Genomic DNA, 20087 nt, shown 5'->3' on the forward strand with positions numbered 1-20087 from the left:
AATTTAATTTAATTTAATTTAATTTAATTTAATTTAATTTTATTTTACTTTTTTATATAGTTCTCATTATATTCGCATTATATTACTTTAAAAAATAAAACATAACTTAAATCATCTTTAACTGAAACACAGTACAACAAATTCCTAAGACTTAAGCACATTTTGCTCCAAATTCTCATCTGTAATGTATTTTTATTTTGTTTTGTTTTATTTTTTAAATATAATAAAATATATAATAATATAAAAATATAAAGTAGCTGTGATTTGCTTTAACAAAAATAGAATTGCTTTTTCTTTTTTCTTGTAATTTTCAGGTGAAATATGCTTCTAACAGGCTTCACGAGCCTCATTCAATAGCGAGACCGTATGAAGCAGATCAATGCTTCTGCTGGACTCCAGCTCGCTGCTTTCCTCCTAATAATGCGCTAATGGAGCACCTGAGCAAGATGTCTGATCTATAAAGGTAGTGCTCGGCCGCTGGAGAAGTCACTGATGTGGAGCGGCTTCTGATGAGCTCGTATCTGATGGCGGATCGATGGGCTGCAGGACTCCTGCGACGTGCCAAGCAGCCTGCAGTTGATTAGTCACAGAATTAGCAGAGAGCTCGGGTTTCCCGTCACAGCCGCGACCGACGACGACCAAATCTCTTTGCGGTTCTTAAATGAGTCCGAGTGCTCTCTGGTTTTCGCTGTCCCATCATTCGCTCCTGGGCCGCGGCGCTACATGATAAATGACTTATTGGGTGGCCACTGACAAAAGTCTCCACACACCAGCCAGGCAATAAACAACAATGATTATTGATTTTTTTATGCTCCTCGCCACGAAACAAAATGAAGCGAAAAGAAGTGTGGTTTGTGGGGACCGGCTCCAGGTGCCGCGAGCAGTGTGGGCTATCAAAGCGAGCGGCTGTAAATTAGGCTAGCACTGTTTAGTGAGGTGCTGGAGGTGAAGGCGCTAGCAGAGAGGCTCTCGACGGGCCGCGGGACGCACCATATGGCAGCGGCCATATGCAGGAGATCTCTGTGGCCAGGTAGACTAATGAATACCGTGGAGAGTTGCTCCAAGTTTTTTTGGCATGACTTTGTTCGCTGGGCATAATCAGATCCCATGACTGGTTTTGCCGCAGTATGAAATCTCTATCCTGCTTTTCCTACACTTTTCAGAGTTGTGTCAAATACCTGCCGTGTTGCTCACAGAGGGTTTGCACACTTCATGACCAAATCAATTCCCATGACAGTGTCCACTTGTCCAGAATTTTTTTTTTGGGGGGGGGGCTGGTATTTCACATCTAATCTTTTTTTTTTACTATTTAGATTTATTAGGTTTAGGGTTTAATGTTTTTATTAAATATTTAAAATATGTATTTTTATTTTTTTAAATATATTATTTTAATCTTTATTAAATATGTGTAGTATTTAAATGTTATAGTATTTGCTATCGATTTTTAATATTTTATTATTTTTCTTTTATATTAACTATTTTAGCAAAACATTTTTATGGTGTCAGAAAAAAAATATATTCTTTAAAGACAATTAGTAACAAAGGTTTTGAATATTAGCTGGAAAGTTTCTATCTCTAATATGACTCTACCAGTTATAAACTAGATAAATAAACTTATACATTTTGCTGAAAATGGTGCAAAACAAGATTGATTTGTCCCATATAAATTTACATCATATTCAAAGCATCACAGAAAACCAAATATTAAAGAGTGCATGGCATCAAAATGCAAGGATGCTGTTGATGAGCCCTGATTTTAGAATTAGTCTTTACAAATTTGTTTGATTTCCACGATTTTCCAGGCCTTATGTGAACTGATAAATCACAAGGATTTTGTGTTAAGAAAGTAGGGCCAATTTTAGTTTCAGTTTGACTTTGGACATGAAGATAAATATTTGCACTGCACTGCATAAACCGATGTTTTTAGCATTTGATACCGAAGATAGTCCAGCCAAAATCTCCATATAAACATCGTTCCCACTTAATTATTTCAGTGTTAAAATAGCCTACTTCTATCCCAGCTTCAGAGTGAATACAATTTTTTTATGTAATTATATATACAGTAATTATTTTACATAATTTTTTATCACCGTTTTGCTGAAAAGTGTTTGGATTGATTTGTCCATATTTTTTTTCCTATTCCAAAATAGCTTTACACCATATTCAAAGCATCATAGAAAACCAAATCATAGTTGATTTCCTGAAAGATCTGTTGATGCATTGATCTGTTTGTTTGAACATCCCAACATTCTATTGACTCAACCAGTAATGATATTATATTATATTATATATCATGTTATGTGTTATGTTACGTTACGTTACGTTACGTTACGTTACGTTACGTTACGCTATGCTATGCTATGCTATGTTATGTTATATATTTTTTACCAGTGCTTTGAATAGTTTTTTTCTGCTCTGTTTGCTAATAAAGTTGGGCCTGTTTGACCCGAAAACGGTAATAAGCGGTGAAAATCAATACAATCTGAATAAGAACTCTGTGTGCATGAAGCTACAGTCGTGGTGCGGCGTAAGTGTTGTTTCTCTGCTTGACTGTGGTCATAACATAATGAAACATGAAAATCCTGTCTGCTCGGATAAACTTCAGTGAGAAATCCAATTCAAAAACCACATACGAGCAATAAACCGGCAGGTAAAAGCGAGCCGTTCGCTCAGAAAAAGCCCATCCACAGGGAGGTCTGAAGACGGAGAGCTACAACACTTTGTCTTCTGTTTAGCAATATAATCCCACCATCAATTACTTCCATTTACTCACTTTTAAGGAAAGCTAATTTGTCTTACACTACAATCAAACACTCATTATGTGAAATGTAATTACTGCCAGCTTGAGTCATCAACCAGTAATGATATTATATTATATTATATATCATGTTATGTTATATGTTATGTTACGTTACGTTACGTTACGTTACGTTACGTTACGTTACGCTATGCTATGCTATGTTATGTTATATATTTTTTACCAGTGCTTTGAATAGTTTTTTTCTGCTCTGTTTGCTAATAAAGTTGGGCCTGTTTGACCCGAAAACGGTAATAAGCGGTGAAAATCAATACAATCTGAATAAGAACTCTGTGTGCATGAAGCTACAGTCGTGGTGCGGCGTAAGTGTTGTTTCTCTGCTTGACTGTGGTCATAACATAATGAAACATGAAAATCCTGTCTGCTCGGATAAACTTCAGTGAGAAATCCAATTCAAAAACCACATACGAGCAATAAACCGGCAGGTAAAAGCGAGCCGTTCGCTCAGAAAAAGCCCATCCACAGGGAGGTCTGAAGACGGAGAGCTACAACACTTTGTCTTCTGTTTAGCAATATAATCCCACCATCAATTACTTCCATTTACTCACTTTTAAGGAAAGCTAATTTGTCTTACACTACAATCAAACACTCATTATGTGAAATGTAATTACTGCCAGCTTGAGTCAAGATTCTATTGTAATAGCGCTACAGATGCTTCCTTCTCCTCCCGTCTTTCCCAAAGCAAACAATAGGCACTTTTCTGTTCCTGCGACGTCTTTCTGTTTGGCTTTGTTTTCTCAGAGCTTATTTAACTTTGCACCACATCATTGTACTTTCAAAGTGACGGCCGTATCTCTAATTCGGTTCATTGGCTCCACTTGAAGGCCTCTCCGTTGATGAATTTCACAGCTTATGAAATTAGGCAGATTGTAGGGAAACTGGCTGCATGCATGTTGAAGTGAAGCAAGACGCTGGCGTTTAATGGACGACGGGCGGCCACTGTGACCCACGAACAGGGCTGATCTCATTTTTGGATCTCATCAGCATTATAAGCATGCATCGCACTATATCCGGACTCAATATGAGATCAACTTTATATTGATTAGCACAGAGAATCATTTTATCTCATCCTTCATTAAATGTTTTAAGAAAAAATCAAGCTTACTTCATTTCTGCTCTAGAACACCAGTTTTTTTTTTTTTTTCTGGCTTAAAAAAAGAGGGACGAAACAAAATTATTCCCTGTGCTAATCAACATTATGCCATGCATGCTGTTGATAAAGGTTAATAACTGAACTTGTGATATTTCTTTTAAAGTCTGCAAGTAATTTTAGACTTACTTCTTTCAATTATTTCTGTATTATATTAATTTGAAATGTATTGCATTATTATATTATATTGCATTATTATATTATATTATATTATGTTAATTAATTATATAATAAATAATGTAATAATGAAATGTATTGCAATATAATATAATATAATATAGTATAATATAATATAATATAATATAATATAATATAATATAATATAATATAATATAATATAATATAATATAATATAATATAATATAATATAATATAATATAATATAATATAATATAATATAATATAATATAATATAATATAATATAATGCAATATAATTTAATAATGTAATATATTTCAAATGCAATTCTTTTATTATCTATTATTTTATTTTAATAATTATTTTATTAATAATTTTATTTTTTACTTGTATTTTTGGCTTGTTTTTTTCTGTATTTTACTGTTCTGTTTACTTTTTTGGATGCAGATTGATCGTAAACTTAGGCTAAAGTTGTGGAAAGTAAGATCATTTTATATATAAATAATTCAATATAAACCAACTTTTTGGCATGGAGTCACATCCTCAGGATGATTTACTACTAGTTTTTGTTGAATTAGTTTATCATAACTATAGCAAGTTTATCTGAGCTCTGAGAGTTTAGCCAAGGCTGTAACCTTAAATTACTTTAACCTACACACAACTTGCAAAGTAGAAGTAAAAATTACGAAGACCTTTTCTTTGTCCAACAACTACTGGAAACTGGAGTCCAATGCAGTGTTTAATTTCAGTGTGAATCTCAGAGGAACTGCTGAATTGCTGTATTCACTTCTATATAAATTTAATTTTGCATTTATTATTTACAAAAGTTCACTTCTGCACATGAACGGAGATGCTTTTATAAAGAAGAAATCAAACTTTGGGTTATATTTACTAGCCAGCGTGATTGGTCCGTGGAGATATTGGCCCATCAAAGAGATGCAAATTCAAACGATGCCCAGTGGAGGAAGAAGCTTGAAATCGTTTTATGAAGCAAACGCTGCCGTAGAAATGTCTATTAACTCTATCATTTCTATAATGATGCAATAGAGAGTAAGCATCAAAACAGCCGACTCACGAGGAATAGAAAATAATGAGAAAAGAAATAAGCAGGCTGTTTGAATATGATCATGCTTGTTGCTTTTTTAATTTGAAGTTATCCTCAGGGTGTGGAGTATTTCTTTTAACATGATTTTGGGATTATTGATCACCTTTTAAAAATTTAATAAGTCAAACAAAATACTACAAACTAATTTCATGTCTGCAACTCATGTTTGCTAAGTCAAAAGTCTCTATGATGTTAGAAGTTAGTTAGAAGTTTCACGCTAGACTTTAATGCTTAACATTCTTAACTCAAAGTATGAGGAATAATAATGCCATATATATATATATATGCTGAATTGGTTTTAGTGGCCATGGGGTCTTTCTGATTTGTTCATATACTAATGAATAAAATACTGCATGCTGTTAAATGTACCTGTGGTTTTGTAGACCTTGATTTTTTTTCTGTTAGCAAACAGTCTGCCAGGTTTCAGCTGATGTTTATAGGTGTATTCAAACTATTTTAAGCTACCTAGTTGCTTAATAAGCTGATTTGCTTGGGTTTGGGGTGTGAAGGTGAAAAAAATACGGCAGATTTTCTTCATTAGCTAACATGGCAGTACTGTACAGCAGCAGTTAGTCTTGCTGTCAAACTCTTCGCCAGACTGGATGTTGAATCTTTTGATGCAGAGAGTGTGTTCAGTGCCGACAAGCATCATTTGCACTGTATAAACTGAGGTTTTTGTTTTGTTTTGTTTTTTGCCTTTGGTACTTGAAGATAAAGTAATTTCTTAAACTCCAGTCACTGAATGCATTTTGATTTTCAGTAAACTGATTCACTGCTTTTTTCTTTCTTTCTTTTTTTTGGCAACATTTTGCTAATTTATTTATTTTTGTTGACAGCACAGATGGGGTTGTCTGTGCATCAGCAGAAGCCTTTTTAATAAATGCAATCCCTCTTGTAATCACCATATTTTAAATGCATCTTTAATCTGATTAGTGTTATTTTGATATGCATATGTCTATTGCGCCTCTTCCCATCCTGATGATGATTAGCACAAATCCAGAAAGAGTGATATGAGGCTTTGCTGCTGTAATATACAGTACCTTGGATTTGATATTTACATTTATCAAAACAAAAAAAAGATTCAAAACTGCATTAAGTGTGAAGTTAAATGGTATGCATAAGTAAACATGCACTGTGTATATATAAAACAGATGAGCAGATTTAAACCTGCATTTGCAACCAATTTTATTTCTGTAATGTGAAATAAAATGTTTGTCTTGAATGCAATGCAAGTCGCTTTAGATACAGAGCACGCATCTGCCAAATGTGTAAACGTAAAATGGAAACATGATATTTAGTAAGACAAAAAAGTAAGCTTTAGAGTGTAAACTACTGTGCCAAAAAATGCATTTATTTTGTTGCAAGAAATTAATACTTTTATCAGCAAGGATGCATTAAATTGAGTGACAGTGACGATGAAGTGACAGTAAAGATGTGTATAAGGTGTGTATATGTATGTATTTTTCTTTTCCTTTTTTCTTCTATTTTTTCTTTTTCTTTTGATATGTTTTTGTTACTTTTGTCTATATTATTGTGGCTATTATTATTATTATTATTATTGATTTTTCTGTTGTGATCCTGATTTGTAATATGCTTTCTATGCTACCCACTGGTTGCTGACCAATTAATAATAATAAAACAAAAGATGTGTATAATTTTACAGAAGACCTCTTTTTACTTTCTATTGAACAAATTGTGAAAAAAAAAACAATATTTCACAGTTTTCACAAAAATATGTCAGCACAACTGTTTTCAACATTTTTAATAATAATAATAAATGTTTCTTGAGCAGCAAATCAGCATATTAGAATGATTTCTGAAGGATCATGTGACACTGAAGACTGGAGTAATGATGCTGAAAATTCTGCTTTTATCACAGGAATAAATTGCATTTTAACAGATATTCACATGGCAAACTGTTATTTGAGCTTGTAATAATATTTCACATTTTTACTATATTTTTGATCAAATAAATGCATTCATGGTTAGCATAATAGACAAATAAATAATAAAATAAAAATCTTACCAACCCCAAACTTGGAATAAATACTGTGAATGCTTTAACAAAATGTTTGAATTCATTTTATTTGATATTTACCAGTCAGTTGGTAAACATGGCTTTTGACCAATTGTGATATTTCTGACTCTACTATAGTTTGAGAAGGACGTCATGAGCTCTCGTGGCGGGACTGATCTTGTTGGCTGTCTGTGGTAAATGGACGTTGTCTCAGCATCTCTCATTTGAACACAAGCAGCACTCGCTCCAGCTTTCATAGTCAGCATTTCCAGCTAATTACAATGCTGCGCTTCAATCACGCTCCGTGCTCGAGGTTCCAGAGATAACGATCCGTAACGATCCGCCACATCTGTGCCGAGAACTGAGAGAAAATGACCGTGAATGAATAACTTAACGTCTTGGAGCGGTTTGTGAAAACCTTGTGTTTATCTCGCGTGCTTAAAAACACGTTGGGACTCAGAGGACGTCTTACGTATGTTTTTGTTTAAACATCAGCTTTCTCTGATGTTTCTTCTAAAATTCCTTTGGAGCAATAAGAAATGCAGTAAAAGCTTTTAGCTAAGAGTTTTCTCTCACAAAGCTGCTGAGACAAACTTTTAGTAAGGAATAGAGAGAAGTTTTAAGCTAAGAGTAAGAGGGCGGGGTTGACCTTGTTGCTATATGGATGATGTCAGCATGCTTACTAACTATGCACAGTGATTGGCTGATAGTCTCTGTCAGAGATTTATTCATGGAAATATTGTAGAGCACAATATTATGTTGCCGTATTCAAATAAAGGTTTAAAAATAATTTAAAAAAATGGTAATTGCCACATTCAAATAAAGATTTTAAAATGCAGGATAAGTGTCACTAATTAAACAAGTATATGTTCAGCTTATTGTCAGCCTCTTGCATGCATGCTTCTCAAAAACAATTAGCGGATATGCATATAAACAGCCTTTTAATTAACAGAGTAGAATAATCATGGCTGATAGTAATACATGCAAACGTAAAAAAAAACTGGACGCAAAAACAGCTGTTACTTCTTGCCCAACTGGTTAATGCAAACAAGGATATAATCAAAGGGAAATTTGGAATTGGGGTAACCTCCAAAACCAAAGGTGATACCTTTTTAAAAGGTCATTATCATCAAATGTTTCTAAAATGTTTACGTTCAGCGGCAGATTGTCGGCAAAAGCCATTTTAAGCCCGGCTCACACTGTGCGATTTTGGCCATGATTTGGTCGTCTGAGACTAATTTTGAAAACCCTAAAAGATTCCTATAATCCTAGGCTAAAACCTGTAGTCTTTGATTGTTAGATTGACATGTTCACCGACAGCCGATTAATGGCCGTTGTGATCAAATTTTACCTCCGACGAACTTCTGGCAGTGTCCTACACTGTGACTTCTCCTACGACGGACGTCAAACTGTCTTCGTTTTTCAAGACAACCCATGATCAGAATTAATACTAGAGATTTCTTAACCGCATTAACTCTCGTTCTCCACTCATGGAATTCATATGATTCGTTGCCTTTGCTATGATAAACACCGGTTGCGCTGCTGTTTTTATGTGGGTGTGTAGTGCTGCTTGCACTATTCTGCATAAATACGCCGGTATTGCCGCCATTCATATACTTTTAATGATAGCCAACATTACAGCCCCGCGTGCAATGCAGCTCGCAGTCACTGAACGTGTATGGGTTGATAAGGTAAAACTCATGACAAGTTTTCTTGCGCGCACCCGTTTTTACAGCCCCGCGTGCAATGCAGCTCGCAGTCACTGAACGTGTATGGGTTGATAAGGTAAAACTCAACAAGTTTTCTTGCGTGCACCCGTTTTTAACGTGTCTTGACTGTCGTACAGTCTGACATTAATGACAACTGAGATCCCACAGTGTGACATGATCATCATGTTCGTACAGTCTGACAAGTACAATCCTAAAGGACTTTTAAAAAATCGCACAGTGTGAGCCCGGCTTTAGGATAGTTTGTGGCTTAGTCTTAGTGACTCCTCTTCACTACTCCTAACCTTTTGCAGATTTAGGAGCTAGTTTTAGCGCTTTGTGAAATGCTCTTAGAGCAAAACTTTAGGAGTCCTAAATTTAGGATTGACACACCCATTCTTTTTTACTAATTATGAGTAGTTATGAGCTACTTTTAGCCTTAAGATGTTTTGTGAATACGGGCCCAGATCATTTGGTCTGAATTAGATGAGAAATAACTGAGCTGATAATATTGAAATCTCTGAATCTTGCAGACTTTCTGGAAAGCCTCTTGAGATCCTTTCTGAACTCTTGAGGAGATGCATATTAGATGACTGGTGTCTTTTTTTCTTAGGAGAAACATAAGAGAAGCGTGAAACTTTAACAGAATCTTCTTCAGAAACTTAATCTGCTCTTAAATCACATTGTTCTCTAGAAGATATTATTAAGGTATTATTGAGGTATTAAAGCTTTTGAACAATACTGTGACAAGAAATGAATGCTTTTTTTTCAGCAAGGATGCGTTTAGCTGATCAAAAGTGACAGTAAAGACATTTGTAATGTTAAAAACAATGTCTATTTCAAATAAAAGCTGTTCTTTTGAACTTTTTGTTCATCAAAGAATCCTGAAAATAAAATGTCTTTTAATTTCCACAACTGTTCCAACATTAAACATATTTGGAAATGTTTCTTGAGCAGCAAATCAGCATATTAGAAGGATTGCTGAAGGATCATGTGACACTGAAGACTGGAGTAATGATGCTGAAATTCAGCTTTGATCACAGAAATCAATAATGTTTTATGATATATTCACATACAAAAACAGTTGGAATAATATTTAAAAAATGTTACTGTATTTTTGATCAAATACTGTAAATGCAGCCTTGGTGAGCAGAATAGACCTTTAAAAAATCTTACCAAACAGTAGTATCAACTTCACCTTGATTTTCTATTAAAGTGCTTTCAGGAAAATAAAACTGGACATAATTGTTGACATGCATTAAGAGTAGAGCTATACAATCTGTTCCCCATTTAATATCATTGTCCTTGAAGAAACATTTGAGGTATCTCATTTGTGATTTTCCTTTTATACGGGCAAAACGCTTTAAGCCTAAAAGTTTGAAATACCCAATTCAAGATACTGAAAGCGTGCATAATGTTTGACGAAACTCAAATGTGATTGAACTCTAATGTGACAAAGTTTCTACAATGAATACTGAGGCAGGTGTTGGAGATTTTTTTGGTGAAGTTGCGATGGGAAGGGCAGTTTAATGCTGAGATGAACAGATGGTGGAGACGGGCAGGTGCAAAATGCAAACTGGACAGAATGACTGGAGGGATGCCATTTACACTGTAAAAATGTAATTCGTTTGCTGTTGGGTTGAGAACCCTACTGAAAAACAGCTTGGAACAGTTTAACCTCCTCCATTTCTCCAATTCTGTTTTTTTAATTGTGGCATTGCACAATAAATCATACAAACTATATATATATATATATATATATGTATGTATGTATCAATATTGATACTCAGATACTGTTTCAGTCATATGTACCTAGCAGAATGCTTTTTCTTGATGACTTGAACCTGGTTTAGACTTTTTCTCCGCAGGGAAACTACATAAAATATCACGTTGAACATATTATAATGTAATGTAGCCTGTCAAGCACGAAGTTTTAAAAATAGATGGGAAATACTTTTTCACACTGACACTGACAAGTTTTCTGCTTGTTCGCAGTCATTAAATAGCTCACCTGAGTGCAAAACACGTGCCTGGAGGAAGTTTGAGGACGGCTCTCAAACATCCATCTGTCGCTTTGACGTAATTAAAGATGTCACAACCAGCGGCGACATGCACCATTAATTTCGCTTGGTGCACCTTCACGTCTTCGGTGCGGTTTGGGAAATCACACATCGCAGCGCTGGCTTAATGAAGCGTGTTTGATTCGGTGCGATGAGCTCCGTGTCTCCCAGTGCGGCTTTGTGAAATATGTCCTTCTCTCGTCCCACAGGTGATCATCTGCGGGTTTGTTCCCAGGGCTACACCTGCTGCACTTCAGACATGGAGGACAGGCTCGGCCAGCAGAATAAACTGGATTTCGAGAAATTAGTGGATGAGAACAGCCACACCATACGGACGATATTTACCTCCAGGCACAAAAAGTTTGACGGTAAGTGTGCAACAGTTGGTTTTCAGTTTGATTTGTCTTTTATAGCTTGATATTATCCAACTAGGCTTTTTCGGTTTAATTACCGGATAGTCCATAATAAACAGATGCAATGCAAAGCAATCGTACTTTCAAATTGCACTGGAACTGATGTGTAATGACACCTGGATGAGTTGCAAAACATGGGGGGGAAAGCAACACATCTTTGTGGGGAATGTTTGGTGTTACTAGTAGCAAATTTGAGGTAGCAATTTGTGAACGAATCGTTCTGTTGATTCGGTTCTGATTACTGAATTGTTTGAACCGGTTCAGAAAACTGAACCTGCATATGAATCTTTGTGTAGTAAAGTGTTAAAAAAATTTATATGTTACTTACTGCTAGTGAATTTGAAGTAGCAATTTGTGAACGAATTGCTCTGCTGAGTCTAAGCTTTTGAATTAATAGTTTGAACCGGTTTATAAAGCTGAGCTTGGAGATTAATCTTTGTGCAGTAAAAAATAAAAATTGTGTAGTGTTACTAGTAGTGAGTTTGTTAACAGATCATTCTGTTGAGTCACATATTTTGATTAAATTGTTTAAACCAGTTCAAAGAACTGAAAACATGAATAATGTTACTGCAGGTGAAAATTAAGTAGGAGTTTTGAATGAATCATTCTATTGAGGCGGATCTTTTGAATTATTTTTTTGAACTGGTTCAATAAACTAAACCTACAGATGAAAAAAATGTTTAGCATTTTGAGTAAGAATTGGTGAACAAGTCATTTTGTTGAGTCTCAAATACTTTTAAAGGAATTGTTTGAGCTTTTGAATTAATTGTTTGAACCATTCAGAAAGCTGAACCAGCATGAAAGCATGAAGCTTTGTGTAGTAATGTTAATCAAAAGTTTAGTGTTAGTAGTAGGAATTGTATACGAATAATTTTGTTTCATCAGATCTTTTGAACAGGTCTAAGTGATTCATTCCCAAACTGGTCAAAGTGAGTTAATGGCTTCATAGAAACAAAATATTCAAAAGAACTGGTTTGCACTAGTAAACTGTAATTTCCATCGCTTGCTACTCAGTTGAAAAAGAAAATAAATTTCAATTTGAATCTACTAAATAAGCTTTGGACCTAAATTGTTTAAATTGGTTCTGAAAGCTGCACCTGCAGATGGATTTTTGTATAGTAAAAGCAAAAAGCAAAAAAAAAAAAATATTCAGTGTTACTAGTAGGAATTTGTAAATGAATCATTCTATACAGTAGAAATTTGTGAACAAATCGTTCCGTTGAATCAGTTGTTTTGAATTGGTTTAGAACACTGGTGTGTTTCAAGTTTTCCTTTCTCTTTGGAGTGTTACAAGCTGATTGTGCATAGATAAGTGGCTGTTCAAAGTGGAAAGTGTTCAAGCTTTGTCCACTTCTGTGGGTGGAAATCAATGCTCTGACAAACTTGTAATCTACTTTTGCGGCCACTGAAAAGTTCCTTATGTAATCTTTTGAATGAGAGCCGTTTAGTATCTACTTTTTAACCTTTTGTTATGCCTTTCTTTAGGGGGTTCGGCTTTAATTAGGCGGGTCAGACCCGCTCCAAACCGCCACTGTAAGTCACCCGGAAAACAGGCAGACCTGTTCCATACAGCTCACACTAATTATACAGGTTTTGAAATGTCATAATGAAGGCGTACAGTGGAGAGCTGAAGTACATATTCACGGGTTATGTAAAGGTTAATATTAGTGCTCTTGAAAAGTTGGTGATTTGCATGTAGTGCAAATGGATGTGACACTTATGGACATTGGTTGCAGTAGTTCTTGAGTTAGCAGCTTAATTGAAAGTTTGAAACAAAATGTTTCAAAGAACTGATCCACGCAAATACACCAGAAAACACGTGCTACTTGGTTTCAACGACTTCATTTCTCATGGATAAATTCGCAAGTTTTTTGATTTGCCAAGTTAGTGTTACTAGTAGGAGTTTGTGAACGAATCATTCTGTTAAAGTAGGTCTTATAAATGGGTTCAGAACACTGGTCTAAATGATTCATTTGCAAATCAGTCACAGTAGCCTACAGTAGATCTTGAGGTAGCATTTTTATTTAAAGGGGTCATATGATGCGATTTCAAGTTTTCCTTTCTCTTTGGAGTGTTACAAGCTGATTGTGCATAGATAAGATCCCTGAAGTTGCAATAATGAAGGCGTACAGTGGAGAGCTGAAGTACATATTCACGGGTTATGTAAAGGTTAATATTAGTGCTCTTGAAAAGTTGGTGATTTGCATGTAGTGCAAATGGATGTGACACTTATGGACCGTATCATGTGAAGTAAACGAACTCTGCTGTATCTTTAGTAGATTCAGCACGAATGGATTTAATTATTATTTATAACTTTTTTTTTGGTACTTTTTATGTGCTTCTCTGGCTTCTTAAATGAGACGTAATGGGGATCACAGTTGCTTAAAGTATCTTAAATGTCTCCTCAAATTCCCCAAGAGAAATAAAAATAGACCCAAATACAGTCAATAATTGTCATGCATTAAGAGTACACTCAAATGTGTGTATATATATATATATATATATATATATATATATATCATCAAAAATCTAAAATATAGGCCTATATATTTTTTGAGTGCAATCTGACCTGTTTCATTTAAATATGACTAACAAATATTTGTTTGCTATGGAAGCCCGTTTCCGCCACTGAATAAATCTCACAATTTTGACTTTTTTAATCGCAATTGCGAGTTTATATCGCACAATTCTGACTTTTTTTCTTGCAATTGCGAGTTTATATCTCGCAATTCTGACTTTATAACTCACAATTGTGAGTTTATATCACGCAATTCTGAGAAAAAAAGTCAGAATTGTGAGATAAAATGTTGCAGTTACCTTTTTATTTTTTATTCAGTGGCGGAAACGGGCTTCCATAGTTTGTAGCATAATTCAAATTGATAAAAATGTTATATGCAATTCAAATACATACATCTTTTTTTTTTGAGTATATGAGGAATCATATTTTATTTTATTAAAACAGGCTAAAATGATGATATGCAAAATACATTGATGATTTATTAGTTAATAAGTATGTATTCCTTGCATAGTTATTTTACTGCTTTTATGTTTAAATATATAAAGTTATTAAAATTAGTTCAAACTATTTGGATTCACCATTAAAGACTGATGATTATTTAAAAAGTATACATTATAAAAAAATTAAAAAAGTTTGGTATTTTGAGATCTTTTGATGATTCCAACAACAATCTTTAAAAAAATTATAGCATACAATGTATAACAAAATCTTAAAATTGCACACACACACACACACACACACACACACACACACTTATATCTTATAGCATTCATGTATATTATACATTTCTATATTTTACTTTGAATTAGCAATACAATAAATACAATACAATAAATCTTCTGACATTTTTCACACCAATTTTTCTACTGTAATGAGAGCTCATTCTCATTACTGTACCACCAAACATTCTTATTTAATATATAATATAATATATATTTTTTATATACTTGAATATGAACGTGAATAGCAGCTCGGACCGTTTGATGAGAAATGTTTGAGAAAAAGCTACAGACTTCCGCAAAACTCTCGATTCAATGCCGTTGCTGTCTAGAAGAAGCGATCAAGCTGTTAAAGAGATTTTTCTTTCGTTCCTATGAGAATGTGAGCAGAGTCGCTTGCTGAATGACTGCGAGACAAATCACGCCGGCGGTTTGCATACTGATGTTCCTGAGAGATGGAGGCCGTGATACGACGTGTCATGCTGGAAGGTTCTAGTGGCTCGACTCTGTGCTATCCAGCCCTCATGAATCCAGTGACACAACAAAACCCTTCACCATGAATCACTGCCAGCTCATAACCTACATTATTCCTCTGACGGCTCCAAGTCCACTCCAAATCAAAGCCCTGTGTTCTTCTGTCCACTTCTTAGGGAACTTGCGTTGAATCGCTAACAGCTAACTCAGCCTAAAAGAGTTTTACAAACCAACAGCGAGGCTTTGATGAACATAGGCGGGCTATAACGCTGACAGATTGTTAATTACGCCGGTGAGCTGCTGGATCTGGGCATGGCGGTGATTACAGATGCTGTTTTGGGCCAAAAGAACGGGAGAATTTTCATTAATAGTGAACAGAGCCATTAATACTTAAGCAATGCCATTAATAAACCTGAAATACACAGACACTGTGGTTTTATAGCTTTTTGGCCATTGTATTCATAGACGAAATCAACCCCATTCACAGTGCTGTTATTAATTAAGCTCGGCTTTGAAATCTACACTTTGTTTACACTCACTTAGTCGAATGCATTAGCATTAATTAGTAATTAGCATATCAGCATGTAATAATTTGAAGTGGTGATGGAGTCATGTGACTTGTTAGATGTTTTATGGGTATTAAGTTCAAGTGTAGACTCGGATATCTCATGAAAACATGTCTTGAGCATATTTCACCTCAAAATCAAGTCGATGCAAAATTATATTTTGCTTTTAGAGCATTTAGGAGCATGTCATTTAAAGAGGATCCATGCTTTGCTATGTAAAACAGGCTAAAATTATGATTTTCAAAAATATGAATTATTATTAATATTATTATTAAAGTATTTATGTGTTACATTATTATATACAACAAATGTGTATTTTATATTTAATATAAACATTAATATATTTAATGTAATATTTGTAAAATATTTTTGTTTAAATCAACAATTGAATTTTAATTAAGCAAATCTCTATATATGTTTCATTGTCTTTATGCTCTATACAAATGGATTTCTTCCAAATGGATTTTGAGATGAAATGAGACTTGGCCATCCATCCATTTAGTAAACGTATGATCATAAGACGTCATGAGCTGATGGTTGTATCTGTGGGATGAATATCCCGCTCTCTTTAGCCACACGTCTGTATCATTGAACGGTTCTCTTCTGATCTGAAGTCGGGTCGTAGTGCATGTTTTCTTTATCGTCTCCAGCTCATGCTGTGCTTGTCTTCTGGTCTTTATCTCGGAGGGCAGGTGTGTATCTGACAGACCAGCACACTTAAACACACACAAACAAGCGCATATACACACGGCTTTATTTATCACTCTGATAGGCAGCGCAGATTTGGCAGCTAATCGGCAGAAACACCTTCAGTTTGACGGGATAAATATCGATCCGTCCGCAGTATCTCTTTTCCTCAAAAAGCCGAGCTACCGCGTGATTGATGAATGGATCTCTTTTTGTACTCTGTTGGGTGTGAAGTGAAGATAGTCAAGTCCATCTGCTTCCCCCGAAGAGTACAGTTAGCCAAAAAAATGGTGTGAACTGCAGATTTGTATCTGTTTTTATATACAGTATATTGTGTGTCATATACTGCATGAATTAGCTGTAATGCACACACAATAATTTATTTGTTAAATTAGTATTTATTCATTGCGTAGTATTTATTGTACTGCCTTTAATTTAAATAAATTAACATTTTTATTTTTTTTATGTTTTAATCGAAACATAATGGCAATCATCATGAAGACTAATGATTATTTAAAGTTATTATAAAAAGTCTAGTTGTATTACAGTAATGACAATGAGATCTTTTGCATTACAGTAGGTAAATAATAATAATAATTAAAAGTAAAAAATTTTCCCCTGAAATAAATTTAGGGGAAAAAAATGTCATATTCATTATTTTATTTTATTTTTTTCTTATCAGTAATCTTTATCTTTAAACTGCCTTTATGCTGATTTAGATGTGTTTGTGTGTATATATATACATATATTACAATTTATTGCATTAAAATATATTGGAAATATGTTTCATATATTTAGTAAAGTTCATCTGCCTCCCCAGAAGAGTAATGCCAGTCAGTAATTGAAGTGAAAGTATTAACATTTATTATTATTATTATTATTATTATTATTATTATTGTTATTAATCAAAGCTTAAAAGGAATCATCATGAAGACGAATCCTTATTTACAAACATATGTTATTATAAAAACTTTTGGTTGTATTACAGTAATGAGAGAGAAAAATGTAGGTAAAAATTGTCATAAAAGAATGCAATAAAACGTAATCTTTATCCATTTTTTTTAATTGCCTTTATGCTGATTTAAATATAAAAATGACAGTTTATTACATTAAAATGTATTTGAAATATGTTTAATATATCAAATCAAGTCCATCTGCTTCCCCGATGAGTAAAGTGAGCCAAAAGTGATGTGAACTGCATATTTTAATCTTTTTTGTTGTTGTTTTTTTTGCATATCTCGCCTGTCATATATGAGTTAGATTCATTTCAGCGAATCGGTTGTGCTTTAATTGATCTGGTTTGTGGTTTTTCCAATGGCACTGCTGTTGGGAAGATCTCTGTTGTGCTGGTAGCTGCTCATGAATCTGAATGGTTGGAGTCGTTGGGCTGCCCACTCTGCCAGCTGTGAAGCAGCATTCGTCCTTTATCTTCTGGAGCTCTAGCCTCCTCCTAGGGATTTGATCCTTCATCCATTTTCCATGCCCTCATTTTTTTCAGCCCTTTGCTATTTATATGAGCCTATTTAGAAATTCTTTAACTCCCACTTTTTGATTACTGCCTCGGCTTCCTAAGGGGCCTTGTTTTTTGATGCATTATTGAAAAATCCTGATGCTGTTAAGGCATTTAAAGGCTGCATGATTAAGTCTGAATTGGAACGCTGGGTATTTTTTGGTTCTTATATGTCTTCTAAACACATTATGTGCAACACTTTTATGCAATAACTAATGAAAATTTGCAGTGCTACAGATTTAGCAACATTTTCAATGCCATCGATGTAGCTGCTTTCTAAACGATTCACCAGTCAAATTAACGACATTCACTACCAATTACAAGTTTGATTAAAATACAGTAAACACTACAATATTGTAAAAATATTAAAATTTTAAATGTGTTGTTTTGTTTGATTATATTTTGAAAAGCAATTTATTTTTGTGATGCAAAGCTGAATTTTCAGCATCATTACTCCAATCTTCAACAATTTTTGAATGGTACTGCACCTCTTTTGTAGTCTAATATTGTGTTAAATTGTTAAAACTGTTGACATATAATCCAATAATGCATTGCACTGAGATCTATACACGATGACAGTTGAGTTGAGAAAGATGGTGATTATTAATATGCTTTTATTAATTTATTCATTAATTTAATACAAGTTGTATTAATAAAAAGTAATAAAAATGCAATCTAATTAAAATACACAATTTTACTTTACTTTTTTATTTTATTTTATTTTATTTTATTTTATTTCTGATGCTGTTAAGGCCTAAGTCTAAATTAAAACGTAGGGTTTTTTTTTTTTTTTCATTCTTTATATGTCCTTTAAAAACTTTGTAAATTTGTAAATTTGGCACTTTTATGCAATAACCAATTAAAAATAGCTATTTTTAAATTTTATTTTGATAGATAATTTTATTTTATTGTATTATTTTATGTATTTTTTATGACTTACCATCACACAATTTCATTGAAATAAATTGTTTATTTTATTTAATTTAATTTTTTACTTTTTTACAACACAAAACTTTATTGTGCTATTTGTGTGTCATCATATGGAGTTTATGTCTATGTAGTGTGTTCCAAATCAATCACTTATGATGTTCCATATCAGTTTTAATGCTTCCTCAAAAGACAGCAGACTGGCATCAAGGCAGTGTGTTTTCGATAGCTATTAATTTTATTTACTGTAAAATTTGCCTTTAAGTTTAATGTTTGCACCCTAATTGTGATCCTCACTGGTTTTGCGCTAGTTAATGCTGCTCAGCTTGTTAAAATAAATACAATCTGACAGTTGTTCATTCATAATAGAGTACATCTCTACTCTTAAACAGCTTTAATGCAGTTAGCTACTTTTTCCAAAGCGACAGCTTAACTGTAGTTGAACTACTTTATGAGAAACTTGTAGCTTGATGAAGAAGTTTTTAAAGCAGCTTCTCCAGCACATTGGCACGTTGTTTGGCACGGAGTCCTGAATGACGCAAATGTGAGACGATCATCTCTCTCGAATCGGCCGTCCATTAGACCGCATTACTCCTCTTTTAATACATTAGTCTGGTTCAGTCTCCCACTTTGCCTCATCCTGACCTGTTTTTAAGCACAGCTCGATGAGTAACTCTCAGGATTAGACAAATACGGGCACTTTGCTCAGTGTGGGAGAGCCAGTGAATCACAGATGTTACTGGGGAAAAAGCCACAGAGGATTGATTACATCAGAGCGAAAAGCCTCTTTCTTTGATTCTGATCACCCCCACAGACTCGACAAATCTTCTGCTTTTTTCCCAGCAGGGCAGCTTAAGGGAGGAAGCCAATTTTTCACAATGTACAGGTTTCAACATCACTCACTTTTTAATTTTGTACGGCTGAAGCTTGGAGGAGCCGCCTTGGTGGAACTCGCACTGGCATTAAAACTCTGTGAAATGTCAAACTCGGTGGGTGTTCAAGGGTTGAAACTATTCCTGATAAAAGCTAGGTGCAAATTTTCTGTCCAAAAGTGCTTTTCAAAATGCTCATGTTAAATCAACATGGTGCAACTTTCAGAATCCAAAAAGCATGGCAAGCTTATTATTTTATTTTATTTTATTTTATTTTGTTTTGTTTTGTTTTGTTTTGTTTTGTTTTGTTTTGTTTTATGTTGTTTTGTTTTGTTTTGTTTTGTTTTGTTTTGTTTTGTTTTGTTTTGTTTTGTTTTGTTTTGTTTTGTTTTGTTTTGTTTTGTTTT

The 20087-nt window shown here is 34.1% G+C and overlaps 1 protein-coding gene across 2 annotated transcripts in view; it reads left to right on the top strand.

Annotated features, from left to right (window-relative positions):
• The window catches only part of LOC107730398 (glypican-6-like), a 206663-nt gene that overhangs the window by 34412 nt on the left and 152164 nt on the right, over positions 1 to 20087 (top strand). For both annotated transcript variants that reach the window (XM_016541239.1, XM_016541240.1), the window contains exon 2: positions 11204 to 11362. In XM_016541239.1, coding sequence (XP_016396725.1) covers positions 11204 to 11362 — 159 coding nt within the window. The remainder of the gene's footprint in view (positions 1 to 11203; positions 11363 to 20087) is intronic.

Source organism: Sinocyclocheilus rhinocerous, unplaced genomic scaffold (genome assembly GCF_001515625.1).
Source record: "Sinocyclocheilus rhinocerous isolate Xijiao unplaced genomic scaffold, SAMN03320098_v1.1 scaffold548, whole genome shotgun sequence".
In the NCBI taxonomy this organism is placed as follows: Eukaryota; Metazoa; Chordata; class Actinopteri; order Cypriniformes; family Cyprinidae; genus Sinocyclocheilus; species Sinocyclocheilus rhinocerous.